The sequence below is a fragment of the Embiotoca jacksoni genome, unplaced genomic scaffold (genome assembly GCF_022577435.1).
Source record: "Embiotoca jacksoni isolate LCO1_2020_lvr unplaced genomic scaffold, fEmbJac1.0.p SCAF_43, whole genome shotgun sequence".
NCBI lineage: Eukaryota > Metazoa > Chordata > Actinopteri > Embiotocidae > Embiotoca > Embiotoca jacksoni.
Window position 1 is genome coordinate 3,126,358 of NW_027185396.1, and position 17,500 is coordinate 3,143,857.

The 17,500-nt window shown below is 47.1% G+C and overlaps 2 protein-coding genes across 5 annotated transcripts in view; one reads left to right on the forward strand and one right to left on the reverse strand.

Annotated features, from left to right (window-relative positions):
* The first annotated feature begins 430 nt into the window (after positions 1-430).
* tpx2 (TPX2 microtubule nucleation factor) lies at positions 431-11,436 on the forward strand. 2 transcript variants are annotated; one of them, XM_069169198.1, is made up of 17 exons: positions 431-517; positions 759-891; positions 1,029-1,142; positions 1,243-1,366; positions 1,749-1,811; positions 1,923-2,009; positions 2,898-3,007; positions 3,099-3,247; positions 7,440-7,611; positions 7,698-7,836; positions 8,458-8,677; positions 8,760-8,855; positions 8,925-9,098; positions 9,186-9,332; positions 9,405-9,516; positions 10,697-10,881; positions 11,075-11,436. In XM_069169198.1, exons 2-17 carry the CDS (start codon positions 777-779, stop codon positions 11,183-11,185), a joined length of 2,118 nt encoding a protein of 705 aa, XP_069025299.1. In that variant the 5' UTR covers positions 431-517; positions 759-776; the 3' UTR covers positions 11,186-11,436. The 2 variants fall into 2 exon arrangements, with proteins under 2 accessions (XP_069025299.1, XP_069025300.1); XM_069169199.1 differs by having other exon boundaries at positions 10,715-10,881.
* Positions 11,437-11,909: 473 nt separating this feature from the next.
* The window catches only part of plod1a (procollagen-lysine, 2-oxoglutarate 5-dioxygenase 1a), a 39,846-nt gene continuing 34,255 nt past the window's right edge, over positions 11,910-17,500 (reverse strand). For 2 of the 3 annotated variants that reach the window (XM_069169206.1, XM_069169207.1), the window contains exon 19: positions 11,910-13,513. In XM_069169206.1, the coding sequence (XP_069025307.1) occupies positions 13,358-13,513 (156 nt within the window). In that variant the 3' untranslated portion in view covers positions 11,910-13,357. Of the gene's footprint in view, positions 13,536-17,500 lie in introns of all 3 variants that reach the window. The other variant, XM_069169208.1, reaches the window with a different exon arrangement.

Genomic DNA, 17,500 nt, shown 5'->3' on the forward strand with positions numbered 1-17,500 from the left:
CTTCAGTTATGAGCAGTCAACCATGACTTTTAAATATCATATTACTCATTGCTTTTCTTTTTTTTGTAAATAGAAGAACTACGATAATCACTTTACCGTCCTGTTTTTCATGATTCAGTTCCCCTCCTACTTTATTTTGAAAGTCTCCCTGTTCTCTTATTTTGAAGTACACACACCCATATCGGAAGCGTTGTCAACATCTATTTATTATTATTATTATTATTATTATTTATTAATCCAGGTCAGCAGACGTGTTGATTAATAAAACTCTTTTGTTTTGATAATCCGGGCGCGCAGATTTCCACGTTTGTATTTTATCATACGCGTCGATCACGTGGTCAGGTCGGAGGAAGTTGACTTGTATGGACCAATGAGCGTCGAGCTGGTGAAGATACCGTTCGGCCATTGGCTGGTACAAAACAAAGGCAGTTTGAACGCGAACGTTGCATCTCGCGCGGCGGCTGGTTTGTTGTGCGCGTCGCTGAGGGAACAGACGGTGTCGGTGAGCTCTTCAACGGTCAGTACTTTAGTTGGACAGCAGGAACTCTTCCCGTTGACTCTGTCCACCTGAAGGCGGTGATGTTTGATCCGTGTTCGGCAGCGAGCTGATAGTTTGGTTCGTGTGGAGGTTGCTAACGCTCCGGTGTGAAGCTGCTAGGTGTTAGCTCGCCAGTTAGCTTCACTCCAGCTCATAAATATGACGTCACGAGCTCCCACCAGGCTGTAACTGAACTTTTCCTTCTTTCGTTTCTGGTCAGTTCGGAACAAACAGCTTGATGATGGCCGACAGGGAGTCCGCTGGAGCCTCTGAGCGCTATGAGTTTGATGCTCCGTCCCACGTCGTGGACTTCAAAGATCTGCTGGATGCAGGAAGCGACGACCGGTGGTTCGGTAAGTCTGCCCTCAACATGTGGACCGAACCGGCAGCCGGGTCACCACAGCAGGTTGGAACTTTCCCAGCTGCTCTTGAACGCACCGTCAGGTCGTTCTCCATCTTCATGAAACTTGTTTGTGTGTCTGCTGATCAGCCCAACAGGCAGACGGTCACCTGATCACTCCTCTGAGGCCCGACCAGCCGCTGGGCAGAAGTGAAGAGCCCGGGGCCGCTGCAGAACCGGAGGTCCGGACGGATGTGGACTCTGGTCAGTGTGTCTGCAGTGAATGATGACAGCATGTGTACCGGTGATGTTCTGACCTCTGACCCGGTTAACGTGAGCCCGTCTGCTCTGATGGATCTTCCAGGTCCCGACACGTCCTCCTCTCCACCTTCCAACATCGTCACGTCCTGGGGGGCCGAACCTGGAGCTCGGCCCGACGGCCGGCGGAGGACCGGAACCGCTCGTGCGGCCGCTGCGCAGCCACGCAGGTACGCTGCTTCACCTGTTTGCTCCTCAGCAACATCCTCAAAGAACCCGTGCGCTGTCGCGTCCCTGCTTGTGATGGACGGACCTTCAGTGACTCCGGTTCTGAAGCCGAGTCCGGCGGACCCGTTGCGGCGGGACAGGGTCGTCGGTCCGGTTCCTCCCGGTTCTCCTGGTTTGGGTCACGAGTTGTGAACAGAGACGTGAGGAAGAGGAGTTACAAAGATGAAGACTGCAGCGGCTCAAAGAAAAGGAGCCGTTTCATGAGGGAAACTCGCCGGGACGGTTTTTGTTCTGGACTTGAGAGGAAACATCTGAACTGTAACAAACTCAGACACACTTCACGTTTCATCTGTTTGGTTTTCTAACCCACTGATTTTATTTCAGGGTTTCAAAGCGTAAAACGACCGGCGGTCCGTCAGCACCGCCGCCACCAAAGAAACAGAGAGAGTAAGTGTCCTCGTTGGATCTGAAACCCCGAAGAGGCTTCAGAGGTCCGTTTACTCTCCACAGAGAGCTCAGAACAAACTGGGTCAGAACCACTGCTTTGTGTTTCTGTAGGAGTCCTGTTGGTCAGAAATCCAGGAGTGGACCGATGAGCTCCAGGTCTGCAGCCAAAGGCCCTGCAACCGCTTCCACCTCCAGAAGGTGAGTCGAGTTCTTCCGCCTCCAGAAGGTGAGTCGAGTTCTTCCGCCTCCAGAAGGTGAGTCGAACTCTTCCACCTCCAGAAGGTGAGTCGAACTCTTCCACCTCCAGAAGGTGAGTCGAACTCTTCCACCTCCAGAAGGTGAGTCGAGTTCTTCCACCTCCAGAAGGTGAGTCGAGTTCTTCCACCTCCAGAAGGTGAGTCGAGTTCTTCCACCTCCAGAAGGTGAGTCGAGTTCTTCCACCTCCAGAAGGTGAGTCGAGTTCTTCCACCTCCAGAAGGTGAGTCGAGTTCTTCCACCTCCAGAAGGTGAGTCGAGTTCTTCCACCTCCAGAAGGTGAGTCGAGTTCTTCCACCTCCAGAAGGTGAGTCGAGTTCTTCCACCTCCAGAAGGTGAGTCGAGTTCTTCCACCTCCAGAAGGTGAGTCGAGTTCTTCCACCTCCAGAAGGTGAGTCGAGTTCTTCCACCTCCAGAAGGTGAGTCGAACTCTTCACGCCCTCCAACAGCAGCGGTGATGTCACAGCAGGTTGAGACCAACCAATCAGGTGTCGGGACTGAAAGTGAACGCCGGTGTGATTGTTGCCATCAAAAATGTTTTATTTTCTCAAAAATTGCGATATAATTCGAGGAGATTTAAATGAATTTATTTGCCTGAAACTTGCATGAATTAGATAAAATTGCAACAAAAAAAAGAAAATTAAGCACTACCTGATTCAATAATAAATATATAATGACTTCCTGTGATAATTATCATGCTGCACATCAGAAATATTTTAGTTTTAATCTGTTCTTTCAATTTATTTATTTATTTATGTCCTCAGTAACTGGTATAACAGCAGGTGGTCCGTCTCTCTGATGATGATGATGAACTGTGATTGTGTCCACCAGGCCGAGCAGCTCTGAAGAACAGGAGCTGGAGCACATCAGGAAGCTGCAACAGGAAGTGTCTCTGCACCGTAAGAAGAACGAGGCCAGCTACAAGGCTGCTCTGGCTGGCAGTGAGTCCGTGTTCCTGCTGCTGTCGCACGTGGTGCTCCGCTCCTCCGTTTCAGGTGGACTTCAACACCGTCTGGATCTCTGTTGTTTCAGATCCACCACCGAAGAAGATGCTCCTGTCCAACACGGTGCCCAAAGACTTCAACTTCAGCACCAACAGCCGAGCGAAGGCGTCCGCTTCGTCCGACACGTCCCACAAGGACGTGGACTTTGTCCATCAGCTGCGCCGACCCTCGTCCCCGGTAAGAAGTTCTGCTGAGCTCAGCTGGAAGTTCAGCTGCAGTCTGAAGGATAAACTGTCCACTGATCCACAACACGCTTAGAAAGAACACGCTTAGAAAGAACACGCTTAGAAAGAACACGCTTAGAAAGAACACGTTTAGAAAGAACACGTTTAGAAAGAACACGTTTAGAAAGAACACGCTCAGAAAGAACACGTTTAGAAAGAACACGCTCAGAAAGAACACGCTCAGAAAGAACACGCTCAGAAAGAACACGTTTAGAAAGAACACGTTTAGAAAGAACACGCTCAGAAAGAACACGCTCAGAAAGAACACGTTTAGAAAGAACACGTTTAGAAAGAACACGTTTAAAAAGAACACGCTCAGAAAGAACACGCTCAGAAAGAACACGCTCAGAAAGAACACGCTCAGAAAGAACACGTTTAGAAAGAACACGCTCAGAAAGAACACGTTTAGAAAGAGTACGTTTAGAAAGAACACGCTCAGAAAGAACACGTTTAGAAAGAACACGCTCAGAAAGAACACGTTTAGAAAGAACACGTTTAGAAAGAACACGCTCAGAAAGAACACGCTCAGAAAGAACACGTTCAGAAAGAACACGTTTAGAAAGAACACGCTCAGAAAGAACACGTTTAGAAAGAACACGTTTAGAAAGAACACGTTTAGAAAGAGTACGTTTAGAAAGAACACGCTCAGAAAGAACACGTTTAGAAAGAACACGCTCAGAAAGAACACGTTTAGAAAGAACACGTTTAGAAAGAACACGTTTAGAAAGAACACGCTTAGAAAGAACACGCTCTGAAAGAACACGCTCAGAAAGAACACGCTCAGAAAGAACACGCTCAGAAAGAACACGCTCAGAAAGAACACGCTCAGAAAGAACACGTTTAGAAAGAACACGCTTAGAAAGAACACGTTTAGAAAGAACACGTTTAGAAAGAACACGCTCAGAAAGAACACGCTCAGAAAGAACACGCTTAGAAAGAACACGCTCAGAAAGAACACGCTCAGAAAGAACACGTTTAGAAAGAGCACGTTTAGAAAGAACACGTTTAGAAAGAACACGTTTAGAAAGAACACGTTTAGAAAGAACACGTTTAGAAAGAACACGCTCAGAAAGAACACGCTCAGAAAGAACACGCTTAGAAAGAACACGCTCAGAAAGAACACGCTCAGAAAGAACACGTTTAGAAAGAGCACGTTTAGAAAGAACACGTTTAGAAAGAACACGCTTAGAAAGAACACGCTTAGAAAGAACACGTTTAGAAAGAACACGTTTAGACAGAACACGCTCAGAAAGAACACGTTTAGAAAGAACACGTTTAGAAAGAACACGCTCAGAAAGAACACGCTCAGAAAGAGCACGCTTAGAAAGAACACGCTTAGAAAGAACACGTTTAGAAAGAACACGCTCAGAAAGAACACGTTTAGAAAGAACACGTTTAGAAAGAACACGTTTAGAAAGAACACGCTTAGAAAGAACACGCTCTGAAAGAACACGCTCAGAAAGAACACGCTCAGAAAGAACACGCTCAGAAAGAACACGTTTAGAAAGAGCACGTTTAGAAAGAACACGTTTAGAAAGAACACGCTTAGAAAGAACACGTTTAGAAAGAACACGTTTAGAAAGAACACGTTTAGAAAGAACACGCTCAGAAAGAAAACGCTCAGAAAGAACACGCTTAGAAAGAACACGCTCAGAAAGAACACGCTCAGAAAGAACACGTTTAGAAAGAGCACGTTTAGAAAGAGCACGTTTAGAAAGAACACGCTTAGAAAGAACACGCTTAGAAAGAACACGTTTAGAAAGAACACGTTTAGACAGAACACGCTCAGAAAGAACACGTTTAGAAAGAACACGCTCAGAAAGAACACGCTCAGAAAGAGCACGCTTAGAAAGAACACGCTTAGAAAGAACACGTTTAGAAAGAACACGTTTAGAAAGAACACGTTTAGAAAGAACACGTTTAGAAAGAACACGCTCAGAAAGAACACGCTTAGAAAGAACACGCTTAGAAAGAACACGCTTAGAAAGAACACGTTTAGAAAGAACACGCTCAGAAAGAACACGTTTAGAAAGAACACGTTTAGAAAGAACACGTATAGAAAGAACACGCTTGGAAAGAACACGTTTAGAAAGAACACGTTTAGAAAGAACACGCTCAGAAAGAACACGCTCAGAAAGAACACGCTCAGAAAGAACACGCTCAGAAAGAACACGCTCAGAAAGAACACGTTTAGAAAGAACACGTTTAGAAAGAACACGCTCAGAAAGAACACGTTTAGAAAGAACACGTTTAGACAGAACACGCTCAGAAAGAGCACGTTTAGAAAGAGCACGTTTAGAAAGAACACGTTTAGAAAGAACACGTTTAGAAAGAACACGTTTAGAAAGAACACGCTCAGAAAGAACACGCTCAGAAAGAACACGCTCAGAAAGAACACGCTCAGAAAGAACACGTTTAGAAAGAACACGTTTAGAAAGAACACGTTTAGAAAGAACACGTTTAGAAAGAACACGCTCAGAAAGAACACGCTCAGAAAGAACACGCTTAGAAAGAACACGCTCAGAAAGAGCACGCTCAGAAAGAGCACGCTCAGAAAGAGCACGCTCAGAAAGAGCACGTTTAGAAAGAGCACGTTTAGAAAGAGCACGTTTAGAAAGAGCACGCTCAGAAAGAGCACGCTCAGAAAGAACACGTTTAGAAAGAACACGCTCAGAAAGAACACGCTCAGAAAGAACACGCTCAGAAAGAGCACGTTTAGAAAGAGCACGTTTAGAAAGAGCACGTTTAGAAAGAACACGTTTAGAAAGAACACGCTTAGAAAGAACACGTTTAGAAAGAACACGCTCAGAAAGAGCACGTTTAGAAAGAACACGCTCAGAAAGAACACGTTTAGAAAGAACACGCTTAGAAAGAACACGTTTAGAAAGAACACGTTTAGAAAGAGCACGTTTAGAAAGAGCACGTTTAGAAAGAGCACGCTCAGAAAGAACACGTTTAGAAAGAACACGCTTAGAAAGAACACGCTTAGAAAGAACACGCTTAGAAAGAACACGTTTAGAAAGAACACGCTCAGAAAGAGCACGTTTAGAAAGAACACGCTCAGAAAGAGCACGTTTAGAAAGAACACGCTCAGAAAGAGCACGTTTAGAAAGAACACGCTCAGAAAGAGCACGTTTAGAAAGAACACGTTTAGAAAGAGCACGTTTAGAAAGAACACGCTCAGAAAGAGCACGTTTAGAAAGAACACGCTTAGAAAGAACACGTTTAGAAAGAACACGTTTAGAAAGAACACGTTTAGAAAGAGCACGTTTAGAAAGAACACGTTTAGAAAGAACACGCTCAGAAAGAACACGTTTAGAAAGAACACGTTTAGAAAGAACACGCTTAGAAAGAACACGTTTAGAAAGAACACGTTTAGAAAGAACACGCTCAGAAAGAACACGCTTAGAAAGAACACGCTTAGAAAGAACACGCTCAGAAAGAGCACGTTTAGAAAGAACACGTTCAGAAAGAACACGTTCAGAAAGAACACGTTTAGAAAGAGCACGTTTAGAAAGAGCACGTTTAGAAAGAGCACGTTTAGAAAGAGCACGTTTAGAAAGAACACGTTTAGAAAGAACACGCTCAGAAAGAGCACGTTTAGAAAGAACACGCTCAGAAAGAGCACGTTTAGAAAGAACACGCTCAGAAAGAGCACGTTTAGAAAGAACACGTTTAGAAAGAGCACGTTTAGAAAGAACACGCTCAGAAAGAACACGTTTAGAAAGAACACGTTTAGAAAGAACACGTTTAGAAAGAGCACGTTTAGAAAGAACACGTTTAGAAAGAGCACGTTTAGAAAGAACACGTTTAGAAAGAGCACGTTTAGAAAGAACACGTTTAGAAAGAACACGTTTAGAAAGAACACGCTCAGAAAGAACACGCTCAGAAAGAACACGCTTAGAAAGAACACGTTTAGAAAGAACACGCTCAGAAAGAACACGTTTAGAAAGAACACGCTCAGAAAGAGCACGTTTAGAAAGAACACGCTCAGAAAGAACACGTTTAGAAAGAACACGTTTAGAAAGAACACGTTTAGAAAGAACACGCTTAGAAAGAACACGTTTAGAAAGAGCTCAGCTCGACACGTACATGTGAAACATGTAAAAACCAACAGGATGTCTCCTCCGTCCGTGTTCCTGCAGGCGAAGGCCCGGAGAGGAGCCACGGTGCCCAAACCCTTCAACCTATCCACCGGCACCAAGAGGAAGGGGGAGGAGCCTGCTGCCTACGTGCCCATGGCCCAGCAGATAGAGCAGTTCCAGAGGAGAACCCCCACCCGCTACCATCTGCGCAGCCGCAGCAGTCAAGTGAGAGGTGAGCAGAAGCTGCTGGAGAGGTGGAGATGTTCTCCTGCACAGAGGGCTCACTCTGCTCACTGAACCAACACCTGTTTCTGTCAGGACCCTCCCCAGTGAAGGGGGACCACCTGAAGCTCACCCAGCCTCACTCCCCCCACCTTATGACCCGCCAGAGGAGCCGGCCAATCGCAGCGAAGAGCAGCTCTCAGCTGGAGGCGGAGGAGGCGGAGCAATTTCACAAGTGAGGCTCTTTACTTTGTTCCTGCTCGTCTGTCAGAAGCTCTTTGTAGCTCTCGTCTTAACATGTCTTTAAATATCATGTCGTTCATATGTCCTGCTGCTCCACCTGCTGCTCCACCTGCTGCTCCCACACATCACAACACTGCCTTCATTTATACTCTCCATGTCTGCTTCTGGAGTGGGCTGATGGTCCACCTGTTTACAGATGTAGAGCACCATCAATCTGATATTATACCAACATGTTGGGGTTGAAACTGAGGCTCCTGATTGGTCGGTGCAGTCGTCCTCTCTGGTTTAACATCAAGTGCTGCTGCTTTAATCCCAGGTTTAACATCAAGTGCTGCTGCTTTAATCCCAGGTTTAACATCAAGTGCTGCTGCTTTAATCCCAGGTTTAAGATCAAGTGCTGCTGCTTTAATCCCAGGTTTAAGATCAAGTGTTGCTGCTTTAATCCCAGGTTTAAGATCAAGTGCTGCTGCTTTAATCCCAGGTTTAACATCAAGTGTTGCTGCTTTAATCCCAGGTTTAAGATCAAGTGTTGCTGCTTTAATCCCAGGTTTAAGATCAAGTGCTGCTGCTTTAATCCCAGGTTTAACATCAAGTGCTGCTGCTTTAATCCCAGGTTTAAGATCAAGGCCCTGGAGCTGAACAAGAAGATCCTGGAGAGTGCCGAGGAGCTGAAGAAGCCGGCCGTGAAGGAGCCCACCGTCCCGCAACACTTTGAGCTGGAGATTGAAAGAAGGCTGCAGGAGAGACAGAGCAGGAAGCCTGAGGACGGCGAGGAGAAGCCCCCCGCCTTCAGAGCCAAGCCCCTCCCCAAGAAGGTCCTGGAAGGAGTCCAGGTGAGTTTAAAGACAGGAAGTTCCCTCTGAAAGTGTGACAACAGGAAGCTGTGCAGGTGTAAAAAGGTTCCTCCTTCAACAGGGGCTGCCAGAGAAGAAGGTTCCGTTTCCAACGGTGCCCGAGTCGCCAGCGTTCGCCCTCAAGAAGAGGGTTCGTGTGGAGCGACAGGTGGAGGAGGTGAGGAGTGTTTCAGGTCTTCAGTTCACCCTCCACCTCCACCTCCACCTGACTGTCTCTGTCTTCCAGGTCAAACCGCCCTCCCCCATCAAGGTGCCCCCGGTGCCTCACTTCGGCCTCCCCTTCCAGCCCCGGCTGCCAGAGAAGCACCAGGTGGAGGTGTGTCCTTTCTCCTTCGAGCAGCGGGAGCGAGAGAGACGGGCGCTGAGAGAGAAGAAGATGGAGGAGCAGCAGAGCCAGGAGGTGGCGTCTCCCCTCCACAACACCACTTCTCCCTCTGCAACACCAACACACCTGTTAAAGCTCTTCTCTGCTGCTGAACACCTGCAGGTCCCTCAGTTCAAGGCCCAGCTGCTGCCCCACTTCCACACGGTGGTCCTCCCCGAGAAGAAGAAGCTGGAGTCCACCAAGCCGGAGCCCTTCAGACTGCTGCTGGATGAACGGGGAGCTGTGAAGAGCAGCCGCTGGGAGCAGATGGTAGGACGGACCTGCTGCTCTTCTTCATGTGGATGTGTTCTCTGAAGTCCAACCATCATCTGTGTGTTCCAGGTGAAAGAAGAGCAGAAACATCAGGAGGAAGCAGCGGCCTTCAAAGCCCGGCCCAACACGGTGACTCACAAAGAGCCCTTCAGGCCCAGGAGGGAGAACCGGGCCGCACCGGGTAAGACGCCAACACGCCTCTGGACCGCCAGTCCACCGGAAAACGGCAAGATCCCAGCTGACGTGTTTCCCGCTTCCTGACGTGTTTCCTGACATGTTTCATGTTTCCCGACGTGTTTCCCGACGTGTTTCCCGACGTTTCCTGACGTGTTTCCCGACGTTTCCTGACGTGTTTCCTGACGTGTTTCCTGACGTGTTTCCCGACGTGTTTCCTGACGTGTTTCCCGACGTTTCCTGACGTGTTTCCTGACGTGTTTCCCGACGTGTTTCCCGACGTGTTTCCCGACGTGTTTCCCGACGTGTTTCCCGACGTGTTTCCCGACGTTTCCCGACGTTTCCTGACGTGTTTCCCGACGTTTCCTGACGTGTTTCCCGACGTTTCCTGACGTGTTTCCTGATGTGTTTCCCGACGTTTCCTGACGTGTTTCCTGACGTGTTTCCTGACGTGTTTCCCGACGTTTCCTGACGTGTTTCCCGACGTGTTTCCCGACGTGTTTCCCGACGTGTTTCCCGACGTGTTTCCCGACGTGTTTCCCGACGTGTTTCCCGACGTGTTTCCTGACGTGTTTCCCGACGTTTCCTGACGTGTTTCCCGACGTTTCCTGACGTGTTTCCTGACGTTTCCCGACGTTTCCTGACGTGTTTCCTGACGTGTTTCCCGACGTTTCCTGACGTGTTTCCCGACGTGTTTCCCGACGTGTTTCCCGACGTGTTTCCTGACGTGTTTCCCGACGTTTCCTGACGTGTTTCCCGACGTGTTTCCCGACGTTTCCTGACGTGTTTCCCGACGTGTTTCCCGACGTGTTTCCTGACGTGTTTCCTGACGTGTTTCCCGACGTGTTTCCCGACGTTTCCTGACGTGTTTCCCGACGTGTTTCCCGACGTTTCCTGACGTTTCCTGACGTGTTTCCCGACGTTTCCTGACGTGTTTCCCGACGTTTCCTGACGTGTTTCCTGACGTGTTTCCCGACGTTTCCCGACGTGTTTCCCGACGTTTCCTGACGTGTTTCCTGACGTGTTTCCCGACGTGTTTCCCGACGTGTTTCCCGACGTGTTTCCCGACGTTTCCTGACGTGTTTCCCGACGTTTCCCGACGTGTTTCCTGACGTTTCCTGACGTGTTTCCCGACGTTTCCTGCTCCCCTGTATAGAATATAAAGCGGTGTTCTCGGGTGTTTTCAGCTCCTCCTTGTTCTGCAGCTGTGGAGGCCTTCGAGCTGGCGACGGAGCGCCGGGCCCGGGAGTGGCAGGACTACGAGCGGCTGGCCGGAGAGAAAGAGGCTCTCAGGGCGCAGATGGAGGCGGGGCAGAGACGGGAGGAGGAGCAGAGGGAGAAAGAGGAGGTCGCCCGTCTGCGGCAGGAACAGGTGACTGAAAACAAACCCTTCCATCAGCCGTGGTTCTGTCCGGTCTGAATCTGTGACCCGGTTCTGCGTCTAAAGTCTCTTCAGGCTCACATCTGCTCTGCGGCTTTCGGTCCTCGGTCAGACTGAGCTTGCAGAAGCTCCTCCGGTCCGACCCGGTCCACACCGAGTCTGACGGCTTCCTCCTCCTCTGCAGGTCCACAAGGCTCGGCCCGTCAGAAACTACAAACCTGTAGCGGTGAAGAAGAGTGAAGTTCCTCTCACCGTCCCAGAGTCTCCCAACTTCTCCGACCGCTTCCGCCTGTGATGATCCGACTGGCTGCTTCCACAGAACCCCTTCACTGCTGCACGGCTTCAGGCCTGAAGTGGACCTCCACCGGTCCTGTTGGTCATCAGGGAGCAGAACCCAACGTTGTACATAGATGTGATTTGAGATGCTGACTGTGTTTCTGAGCTGTAGGTTTGAACCTGCTGCTGTACTTCCTGTCTGAGTCTGTTTTTACTTTTCCTTTAATAAAAGTCGTCAGATACCACCGATGGTTCTGGTTCTGAACACTTCATGTCTGTGACTGTTGGTGTTATTTCTGACCAACCTGACTGGAGGATTAAATCACACTAAATATAAAATAATAAATACATTCAACAATATGAAAAACTAATAAATCACAGATTGGTTGAACTGAATATCTGTTAGAAAATAACGACCCACATTTCAACTGAAGTCTTTCCATCGTTAATAAAACCCCAAATTCAGATGTTTTCAACATGTTTTTAAGAGCAGAATTCAGATCGTTGGTTTAGACCCGTCCAGACTATAAAATGACATATATTTACACTAAACATTAAGATGATGTGACGATACCATGGTTCTACTGGTTTATTGTTTAAATGCTCAGTAACGACAGGAAGTGACTCCTGTTCCACTTTAATAAACACGGTGAGCTGCAGCAGGAAGTCACGGGAAGCAGAAATTACAGGTGAAATACATGAAAATAAATAAGAAACCAGCTGTGGAGTGTTTCAGGTCAGAGTTAGAAAAAAAAAAAAAAAAAAAAAGGCACAGTACGTGTAACTTACAGTAAAATTCAACAAACAAATGTAAAAAAAAAAAAGCTGGGGGTCTCCTGAGAGGATTTACGTGACCCTTGACCCACACCTCGCTCTGCAGACCAATCAGGAGCTCAGGCAGCTCCAGCAGCAGCACCACAGGGGGCCACGGTGCACGTTGCACCGTCTGACGCCGGGTCAGTGACGATGTCACCGATGAGGACGAGGCCTGAACATCAGGTGACGGCAGGTTTTTTCTTTTATGTTGCACACATTTTAAATTAAACTCACTTCATGTCCACGATGAGAAACGAGTCTTCACGGGACCCCTGAGCCTGAGCCCTGACCCCTGACCCCTGACCTCAGGGACCCTGGTGCAGCTGGTGATCCTACTTCAGGAACAGAGGAGCTCCCAAAAATCTTTACACTCCCGTAATACAACTGTCCACTGAACCGTTTGTTCTTCAGAAAGGCAATAATGTTCCGGAAGTTAGTTTCACACTGGGACTAAAGTAACAGCCGTGTTCTGACATCATCATGATGTTGTGATGATGTCAGCGGGTTGGAGCGTTAGGCCCCGGGGGAATCAAACTGCTCGGTCGACTGTTTGAACATTAACGGGGCAGCGCCTCCACTCTGCCACACAGACTCTCTGCTGTTGTTTTTTGGTTCTGCTGGGAGGATCTCCATGTTTGGTACCCTGAGAGGACTCATGTTGTTATTTGGCGTTAAATAATAATTAGTCATGAATAAGATGTCTGCAGAACATTGAAACTACATTTAGATCCTTAACATGCTGTTCTACTCAAGTCCATCAAATCCTGATAAACCAACAAACACATGATTAACCTGGTCTATCAGGGGCAGGGCCACTGGCCAGCTGATGGTTTAGCTCTTCACTGATTGGTCAGATTACAGTCAGACTGATGTCATGTGATCAGGTGAGATGGTTTGAATGAAGTGTTACTTTTGTCCCAGTTTTTTCCTGAAGTGATAAAATGTTCATGTTTTCTGATTGGCTGCAGCACAGAGCTCTGGGTTTCTGATTGGTTGAAGGACAGAGCTCTGGGTTTCTGATTGGTTGAAGGACAGAGCTCTTTGTTTCTGATTGGTTGAAGGAGAGACCTCTTTGTTTCTGATTGGTTGAAGGAGAGACCTCTTTGTTTCTGATTGGCTGAAGGACAGAGCTCTGTTTCTGATTGGTTGAAGGAGAGACCTCTTTGTTTCTGATTGGCTGAAGGACAGAGCTCTGTTTCTGATTGGTTGTCAGAAGTGAGACAGAAGCAGAGTCATTTGGAACATGTGACTGAAAGGAGAAGAGGTCACCACTCTGAGGATGAAGAGGATGAAGAGCAGTTGTGATGCTGGGGGCGGGGCCTATGCGTCCTGGTCGGTCTGCAGCAGCAGGTGAGGTGAGGTCCTCTCTGGGAGTTCAGGGGTCCACGAAAGACACGGCGATGTAGCGGACCCCGGCGGTGGTGGGTAGGCCCTCGTGGTAGTGGGTGAGGCGGCCCGGGTGCATGAGGGCCCAGCCTTTACGAGGAGCCTGGATGGAGCAGTCGTACCGCAGGAACTTGCATCCTCCACCCTGCAGGCAGAGGGCAGATCAGCTGACACCACAGAAGAAGAAGAAGAAGAGCTGTCTGTGAAGTTTGTAATGAACTCATGCTCAGATTAGATACTTTTCCACTGCAGGAGCTGAAGGTAAATGGCCTGTTTTAGTTCCATCTGCTTCCTGTTCACTTCAGGAAGAAGCTCCAAGAACTCAGGAACATAGAGGAACTCAGAGGAACTTAGACGAACTCAGAGGATCTCTGAGGAACATAGAGGATCTCAGGAACAGAGATGAACTCTGAGTTCCTTTGTGTTCCTCTGTGTTCCTCTGAGAAACATAGAGAAACTCAGAGGAACTTCGAGGAACTCAGAGGTACATAGAGGAACTCAGAGGAACATAGAGGAACATAGAGGAACATAGAGGAACACAGAAGAACATAGAGGATCTCAGAGGAACACAGAGGATCTCAGAGGAAATCAGAGGAACACAGAGGAACAAAGAGGAACACAGAGAAACTTCAAGGAATTCAGAGGAACTTAGAGGAACTCAGAGGAACAAAGAGGAACTCTGAGTTCCTTTGTGTTCCTCTGTTCCTCTGAGAAACATAGAAAAACTCAGAGGAACACAGAGGATCTCAGAGGAACAGAGAAACTCAGAGGAACTTAGAGGAACTCAGAGGAACATAGAGGAACATAGAGAAACTCAGAGGAACTCAGAGGTACATAGAGGAACTCAGAGGAACACAGAGGAACTCAGAGGAACATAGAGGAACTCAGAGGAACATAGAGGAACATAGAGGAACACAGAAGAACTTAGAGGATCTCAGAGGAACATAGAGGATCTCAGAGGAAATCAGAGGAACACAGAGGAACATAGAGAAACTTAGAGGAACTCAGAGGAACTTAGAGGAACATAGAGGAACACAGAGGAACATAGAGGAACATAGAGGAACTCAGAGAAACATAGAGGAACTCAGAGGAACTTAGACGAACTCAGAGGAACACAGAGGAACAAAGAGGAACATAGAGGAACACAGAGGAACATAGAGGAACATAGAGGAACTCAGAGGAACATAGAGGATCTCAGAGGAACACAGAGGAACAAAGAGGAGCATAGAGGAGCTCAGAGGAACACACAGGAACTTAGAGAAACTTAGAGGATCTCTGAGGAACATAGAGGATCTCAGACGAACACAGAGGAACAAAGAGGAACATAGCGGAACATAGAGAAACTCAGAGGAACTTAGAGGTACATAGAGGAACATAGAGGAACTTAGAGGAACTCAGAGGAACACAGAGGAACAAAGAGGAACACAGAGGAACTTAGAGGAACATAGAGGATCTCAGAGGAACACAGAGGAACAAAGAGGAACTTAGAGAAACTTAGAGGATCTCTGAGGAGCAGAGAGGATCTCAGAGGAACACAGAGGAACTCAGAGGAACATAGAGGAACTCAGAGGAACATAGAGGAACACAGAAGAACTTAGAGGATCTCAGAGGAACATAGAGGATCTCAGAGGAAATCAGAGGAACTCAGAGGAACATAGAGAAACTTAGAGGAACTCAGAGGAACTTAGAGGAACACAGAGGAACACAGAGGAACTCAGAGAAACATAGAGGAACTCAGAGGAACTTAGACGAACTCAGAGGAACACAGAGGAACACAGAGGAACACAGAGGAAGACAGACGAACTCAGAGGATCTCTGAGGAACATAGAGGATCTCAGAGGAACACAGAGGAACAAAGAGGAGCATAGAGGAGCTCAGAGGAACACACAGGAACTTAGAGAAACTTAGAGGATCTCTGAGGAACATAGAGGATCTCAGACGAACACAGAGGAACAAAGAGGAACATAGCGGAACATAGAGAAACTCAGAGGAACTTAGAGGAACTCAGAGGTACATAGAGGAACTTAGAGGAACTTAGAGGAACACAGAGGAACACAGAGGAACAAAGAGGAACACAGAGGAACATAGAGGAACTTAGAGGAACATAGAGGATCTCAGAGGAACACAGAGGAACAAAGAGGAACTTTGAGAAACTTAGAGGATCTCTGAGGAGCAGAGAGGATCTCAGAGGAACACAGAGGAACAAAGAGGAACATAGAGGAACATAGAGGAACTCAGAGGAACATAGAGGAACTCAGGAACATAGAGGATCTCAGAGGAACATAGAGGAACATAGAGGAACACAGAGGTACATAGAAGAACTTAGAGGATCTCAGAGGAAATCAGAGGAACATAGAGGAACACAGAGGAACATAGAGGAACAAAGAGGAACACAGAAGAACTTAGAGGAACATAGAGGAACTCAGGTACATAGAGAAACTCAGAGAAACGTAGAGGAACATAGAGGAACTCAGAGGAACATCTGACAGGCTGTTAAACTCCTGCAGTGGAAAAGTCAGCAGTTCTCCTCAGATCAGTTCAACGACACAGAAACAACCAGTCAGTGCAAATATGTTCCTTTAAATCTGAGTTCACTCACAATGAATAAATGAAATAGTTTAAACAATGAATGCTTCCTGGGTGTTTGTGGTTTTTAGTCCAGTTCACATTAACACTTCTACAGCTGAAGCAGCAGGAGTTTGTATGCAGCTCAACCTTTTATTTATTTATTTTAGAAATTCAACTCTATCTTCTCCCTCATTGGCTGTAAATGTATCCTTTCATTTGATTATATTTCCACTTCCTCCTGTAGAGGATTAAAATAAAATAAACATTTCCTGTTTAATTGTCATCTTTATAAAGTCACTATAATTTTCATGTCGGTTTATTCTTCTATATCTTCAATAAAACAGAGAAACTACAAATAATCAGTAAATGATGATGTGAAGTTTTCAGTGTGACATCACTGTTGATGTGCTGATGGGATCAGTTCATTGTCTTTTATCTGAGAGTTTCAGGTTGATGTGATTTGTGGTGAATGCAGAAGCTCTGCTGGTGTCGTTAGAACCATTAGATGCTGCATGTTGTTGGATCCAGACATCCTCACAGGACAACATATTACATATATGATGACATAACAAACTGATAAATGTGTTGCGATGCAGAAAACATCATGGATGCAACAATAAAATCATGTCTGCCAGCTCCAGCCTGACGTCATGCAGAGGAGACAGAACCAGAGACAGAGAGGACACGGAGACACGGTCCGTCCCTGCAGGACGTTCAGCTACATGCCAGAAACATGACGGAGGACCACTCTGACGTCAGCATCATGCATCCGATATGATGTTGATCATGCTGGTCGTATTGTGAAGCTCTGTCTTCCATTTCTAGACCACCTCTACTGTGATGTTATGATGGTGCAGTCAGACCAACGATGGCTTCGTGTCCAACATTTCAGCACCTGAGGACACTAAGCTCCGCCCACTTACATCGGAAACCTGACTGCACACTAGACTGGATATAAAAGTGTTTGTAGCTTCAGGTCTGTAAAATGGTTCTGATCCAGAAGTGTCTTCAGCTGCAATACCAGCGAGTGCCACTAGAGGTCGGCTCCAAAAAGCCTCCGGCTCCATAGACTCCCATTCAACTTCTCTCATCAAATCCAAAGTGAATCAAATGTGTCCATCAGTTCTCTCGGTGTTGTTAGCTAAAGTCACTCCTTCTTATTAGTTTTCTGGAGGTCCATCTGAAAATAATCCCTCATTCATTAGAAAAGAAGATTCAAGAAGACCTGTTTTTGGGGGCGTGTCTGTTTGATTGACAGGCCTGTGGTGCAGTCAGGTTACAGCTATCGGTGGGCGGGACGTAGTGTCGTCAGGTTTCCAATCAGATCTGTCAGATCCACCTCTGGCTCCTCCCCCAGCTCGTCCAAATATGGTCACTTCCTGCTCCAAACCGCTCCGAACTAACAAGATGGTGACGGACAGAATCTGAACTGGAGGATTCATAACGTTCACAAACCAACGATGACATCACTGATGGATGATGACATCACTGATGGATGATAATTGATGACATCATAATTTCTCGTGTAAACATTTACTGACTTTGTATTTCAGGAGAGAAGTTT

What these genes read in the sequence shown, in the direction of transcription:
- tpx2 (XM_069169198.1), top strand. Translation starts at nt 777, where the DNA reads ATGATGGCCGACAGGGAGTCCGCTGGAGCCTCTGAGCGCTATGAGTTT. An exon ending in CCGGACGGATGTGGACTCTG is followed by an intron (nt 1,143 to 1,242) that starts GTCAGTGTGTCT and finishes TGGATCTTCCAG; the next exon opens with GTCCCGACACGTCCTCCTCT. An exon ending in CAAGGCTGCTCTGGCTGGCA is followed by an intron (nt 3,008 to 3,098) that starts GTGAGTCCGTGT and finishes CTGTTGTTTCAG; the next exon opens with ATCCACCACCGAAGAAGATG.